Source organism: Henckelia pumila, unplaced genomic scaffold (genome assembly GCF_033568475.1).
Source record: "Henckelia pumila isolate YLH828 unplaced genomic scaffold, ASM3356847v2 CTG_525:::fragment_3, whole genome shotgun sequence".
NCBI classification, from domain to species: domain Eukaryota; kingdom Viridiplantae; phylum Streptophyta; class Magnoliopsida; order Lamiales; family Gesneriaceae; genus Henckelia; species Henckelia pumila.
This window is the reverse complement of record NW_027331857.1, coordinates 3083700-3089555: the sequence shown is the minus strand read 5'-3', so window position 1 is coordinate 3089555 and position 5856 is coordinate 3083700. Positions and strand designations below refer to the sequence as shown.

The 5856-nt window shown below is 34.7% G+C and overlaps 1 protein-coding gene across 1 annotated transcript; it reads left to right on the top strand.

Moving 5' to 3' along the window:
• The first annotated feature begins 2356 nt into the window (after positions 1 to 2356).
• Positions 2357 to 5251, top strand: LOC140873196 (glucan endo-1,3-beta-glucosidase 13). The gene is made up of 4 exons (XM_073276216.1): positions 2357 to 2744; positions 3344 to 4615; positions 4712 to 4742; positions 4846 to 5251. The coding sequence occupies exons 1-4, from the start codon at positions 2690 to 2692 to the stop codon at positions 4979 to 4981; spliced, it is 1494 nt and encodes a 497-aa protein (XP_073132317.1). The 5' UTR covers positions 2357 to 2689; the 3' UTR covers positions 4982 to 5251.
• The last annotated feature ends 605 nt before the right edge of the window (positions 5252 to 5856 follow it).

The window sequence follows — 5856 nt, the reverse complement described above, 5'->3', positions numbered from 1 at the left end:
GGAATCTTTACAAAACATTCAAATTCCAAACCTAATTACAATATTATGTAATTAAAAATTAAATAATATTTTTATTTTTAATTCCGTATAAAAAACATACAAAAATATAAAAACAGTAATTAAAACTATACAAAATCACTATCTATAATTTCGTAATTTAAAGCATACAAAATCACTACCGTTATTAAAACTATACAATCACTACTAACTTCTCGGCTCATTCTTAAATACAACAAAATCTAAAAATTATCAAAAATATAGAACATTTCCAATATTGAATTGAGCACAATTATTGTATAAATATAATTATATTTTCAACTTCAATCAAAAAATCACAACATAGTTTCCACTCGATACTCACCAAATGTCACCGTTGTTCAAAGTTATTCGTGAAATAAATCTTTCAGATTGGTATTGGGCACTGAAACTATGATTAATATGTTATTTATGATCTACCTCCATATAAAAGCAATGAAGATCCTAGCTACAATGAAATGTATATTCCAAAATATCGAGGTACATAAAATATTTGCAATTTAAATTTATCATCAATCTAACTTCGATTTATTATGTTTTTTCTCGCTTCCAGGGAACACGTATATATGCAACCATAAAATATGGTGTCATTGTTGAGGCCAATACTCAAAGAAAGATGTTTTTATGCCATCAAAGACATGATCGTTGCACAAAATAAAATGAAAATCAAAACCACCTCGAGCATATACAAAATTAATCTCATCAACAAAACAAATGTATGCGAAATAAAAGATCATAATTTTTCGTCAAAGATATTTGAATTCAAGAACTTCAAATATTTGACAAGCACATAAATCATCGATGAAAATAAAATTTTTGGTATGTTTAATTTTTGAAGTTTCGTGAATTTAAATGATGTTAGCATTTTATTATTAAATATTAATGTGTTTATTGATCATTGTGTGTTTTTTATATGTGATTGTTGTAATGATTTCAAGTGACAACCCTTAAACAGAGAAATCAATGGACGTCCTACAAAGATAATTGATTTTTCCATTGAAGATTTAGTGTAAAAGTATTTATAATTTAACATTTTATTGGTCATAAAAAATTTTAATGTAGATATATTCTATGTATATTTATAATTTTTTAGGCACAACAAGTTACCATGCACTTTGCTGGAAAGTTTCGTAGATGAAATGATGACGTTTTTTAATACAATTGGTGATGAGTCGGTGATTGTGGTTCTTCAAATGTATCGTGCAAGAAGATATAAAGGTGAATTAAGTAGGTGTTTCAAATACATTTTATGTCAACAAATTGATGTTAAAAGGTGAATACGCGAAATTTTGAAATTTTTAAACAGGTAATATTACTCTTATATTACTTCATTTTGTTTAAAACTCTAATAAATTTATTTTGATAATTTACATAAAATCAATTTCTTTTCGGATTTAGGATCACCTCAAGCAGTACTCCAGAGAATTCAATCAACACAATGTCATTGCCATGTGCCCGAACTTTTATCGAGAAACTTAGAAATTCAAAGGATATTTTCAGGACTACTGAAAACGACGAGGTGTGAATGTGATTGATTTTTTTTAATAATATGAGTATTTGTAATTGAATATTTATTTGTACTGTTTACAGGTATGTAGTTTTTGGGTATCTGCAAAAATACTATTCGTGGAATCAAATGAAAATTGATGGTATTTGTCATACAAAAAATGTCCTAAGAAACTCAATGCAGTGGGTGAAAAATTTTACTGTGAAAAAGTGTGACCATTTCGATAGTCAAGAAACTACGAGGGTTGCTAAAAAAAATATATCATAATTTGCATATATTACATTGATTATTTAATGAAACTTATTTTTGAATCATTCTTTCATTAGGTTCAATATACAAGTGAGAGTTGTTGACATCACTGAAAATGTAATTTTTTTACTTTGGGATAGAGTGTGCTGAACTTTTTTGCCGTTTTAAAAAGTAATTTTTTAATCTTATTATTCTTATTACTCATTGTAAAATTAAATTTATTAACATTTTAATTGTATAGTCAATATTTTCATTGATTCAAATTTATTTATATTATACACAAGATATAGTCCGTACATCACAAGGGTGAAATACTAGTTTAACTATAAAATTGAGAAGAGAGAAAAATATGCAGGGTACTTAAAAATTGTTCAATGCTCCTGAACAAGTGACCAAAATATTGAGGTTTGTTGTTTAGTCTTAATCGATAAATTGATGTTTCCAAAACCAGACCTTTTTGAAATTATTATATCCAAATAATCACAAATTCGAAAGTCCATTTCCATTGGAGAATAGTGCGAGCATTTTTGTTTTATTTTATTTCTGGAGAGAAATAAAATAAAAGTGGGGAACAGACATGCCTCTAATGTCCAAACGAAGCTGCGGACTCGAGGCGCTTTTTCTTAATCCCATTTCATAAAGCCTTCTCAAGTCCGCTCTCTGCTGACACAGACTGCAACGACACACGCTACTGTCCTTTGCGCCATCACTCGCTCGAGCATCCAGTCTGCCCCTTTACTTTCTCAGAAATACAACCGTTGGAGAAGAAAGAGGATCTTTGCAATAGTAGCGAATGACAGAAAAAGGGGAGCTACTCAAGTGTTAAGTAGCAAAGATTCTTGAAAGGGAGAGGCATTTTCCGTGAGTTCTCTACGTATCTGAAGTGGGCTGCAGCAAATGGGGAGTGGGTTTCTGCTGGTTTTTTCTCTTTCTTTTATGCCGATGCTTTTTGGTACGTGCCTACTTCCCATTTTACACTTCGTTGTCTCGTCTATTGGTTTCGGAGCATAATGTGACTATTCTTGAAACTGAAGAGTGTTGATTCTGGTTAATGAGTTGTGAGTCGTGACTTTTTGAGAGTCGGTCCAAGAGAGCATTTTTGTTTTGGTTTTTTTAAGCTGGTGGTTTCTTTTAAAGGGGAGAAATGTGATTTTATGCTGCTTCATCTGCTTTTCTTTGTTAGAAATATGATAAACAGGCTTTGCTTACTAAGCATTCGTAGTTTTGACTTGAGCCAAACGAGTGAGGCTTGAAAAGTCTTGAGCTAAAAGGGTAATACGCCAATGTGTTTGGTTTGTGCGTGCTAAGTTCAGAATATGATCTTGCATCCATTTACTTGTATGCTTTGTTCATGTCTCTGGTTCCTGCAATGGTATATTGTAGTGAATTTGGTAAAAACCTTCTAGTGGTTTGATAGTGCCGAATCTTTCATACATTTAGGACTCTTCAACCAATGATCAAGCTGACTCAAGAGTAGTCTAGTTATGTCTATAAACCCATAGTCGTGGCATAAATATGTTTACTGCTAAGTCATGTATATTTTTGCTGTAGGCATTTGCCGAGCCGGCACTATCGGAGTATGCTATGGAAGAAATGCCGATGATCTCCCAACCCCAGACAAAGTTGTCCAACTGCTTCAACTTCACAATATCAAATTCGTGAGGATCTATGACTCCAATATTCAAATTCTCAAGGCCTTTGCCAATACAGGAATTGATCTGATGATAGGCATTCCAAACTCAGACCTCTTACCGTTTTCCCAATTCCAATCGAATGCCGATACATGGTTAAAAAACAGCATTCTGCCGTATTATCCAGCCACAAAGATAAATTACATTACCGTGGGTGCTGAAGTGACAGAAGCTCCAAACAACGTGTCTGCGATGGTAGTTCCTGCAATGCGAAATGTTTTTACGGCCCTGAGAAAAGCCGGCCTTCATAGAAAGATTAAGGTATCTAGTACACATTCACTAGGTGTCTTGTCCAGATCATTCCCACCTTCAGCAGGCGCATTTGACAGTAAGCACGCGCTTTTACTCAGACCAATGCTGGAGTTTCTTGCCGAAAATGAGTCCCCCTTCTTGGTTAACATATACCCCTATTACGCCTATAGGGACTCTGCTACTAATGTGTCTCTAGACTATGCTCTGTTTGAGTCTTCTTCAGAAGTAATCGATCCAAACACCGGGCTATTATACACGAACATGTTTGATGCCCAGATTGATGCGATTAATTTCGCTCTCATGGGTTTGAATTTTAGAACTATCAAGATTATGGTAACTGAGACTGGTTGGCCTTCGAAAGGGAACCCAAGTGAGACAGCCGCCACTGCAGACAATGCTCAAACTTACAACACTAACCTGATTCGTAATGTTATAAACGATACAGGTACTCCTGGGAGAGCAGGGCAAGAAATTGATGTGTACATATTTTCGCTGTTTAACGAGAATAGAAAGCCTGGTATGGAATCAGAGAGGAACTGGGGTCTGTTTTTTCCAGACCAAACCAGCGTCTATAATCTCGATTTTACGGGGGCAGGTGCTGTGGATACAACCACGAATGGGAATATCACCAGTTCGAATGGGACATGGTGTGTTGCATCCTCTACTGCTTCAGAAGCTGATTTACAGCACGGGATAGATTGGGCCTGTGGACCTGGAAACATAGACTGTTCTGCTATTCAACCGAGCCAACCTTGTTTCGCGCCTGATAACTTGTTATCCCATGCTTCTTATGCATTCAATAGTTATTTTCAGCAGAATGGAGCTACTGACATTGCTTGTAGTTTCGGAGGCGCAGGTTTCAGAACAAACAAGAATCCAAGTATGTCATAAAACTTCTGGTTTTGCATTTTGTCATTTCTGAAACCCCCTCCTGCCCAGGTTGGGAAAACTTACTTTTCTTATTCTGTTTTGGCAGGCTATGATAACTGCATCTACATGACATTCGGGTATGGAATTTTTACTTTAACCACACACTTTTCGTTATGATGAACTACATTTGACATTTGAGGACTTGGTTTCATAAATATATGTGGGATGGACCTTCTGCAGGGGTAATAAAACTGCTGCAGCTAATTCAACGGCTGCGTCTTCGATAAAATCTTCGTCGTCTGTACTACGCGGATGCTTCGGCATTCTGGGTTCTTTTCTGATGGCCTCGTTCGTGGTTTTTAGTGGTTTTGGCTGAGCTTGAGTAATCTCAATCGTCTCCCACTTTTTGTCCTAAACCGAGTATTAATGAATGAAAGATGACGGCCTTCACCAGATTCCCAGCCAGGATGAGCTTATATATAAGCTTCAATGTGAAGCCAGAAACCCGAGTAATGACAATTCTTTTGTTGTGCTATTAATTTGTTTTAACTGCGCAAGAAGTGCTTCTGGAATTGTACAAATCTGGGTACTCGTATTTTATGAGAATGTGGTTTTGGTGAGCAATAATCGCTCGTGTTATCGAAATGACGTTCCGATCATACGCCCGAAAAAAAACACGTTTTTAAATTTTTTTTTAAAGATTTTAACTACTAAATTGTTTCTCATATATGTTATTATCGTATCATTTTTTTTTGTTATATTTTTATCGTAACGATCTTTTACCATGTTTTATTGAAGTAATTTATAATGTAAAACACAAATAATAATAATAATTTGGATCATTGGCAGTGACTTGGGTGACCCCAGCAAAAAAAAAGTTTCCAATCCTTTGAAAGTTAGAATTAAAGACGTAAGAACATCTCCGACAAACACTTTGGTTTATGTTGCACCTCCGTGCAGGCTTCTTTATCTCCAACTTTTCAAATTTTTCACATTTGACTGCCAAGATAGTGGTTGAAATATTAGAATTGGCAATGCACCAGTAAGTAAACCCTATTCCTACGGAAAAAAATTTGTTATTCGAATCATGAAAAAAAAAACACACACACAAACACTGTTTACCCTGAATGAGAGTAACTAGGAATAAGAGCGATAAAAAAAATAACGTTCGCCATTGAGCAAAATATGAGTCCATCTTTTAGGTTATATTGAGGAAATAAACAGAGGGAGATAAAGAGGAGAATCTTCTTA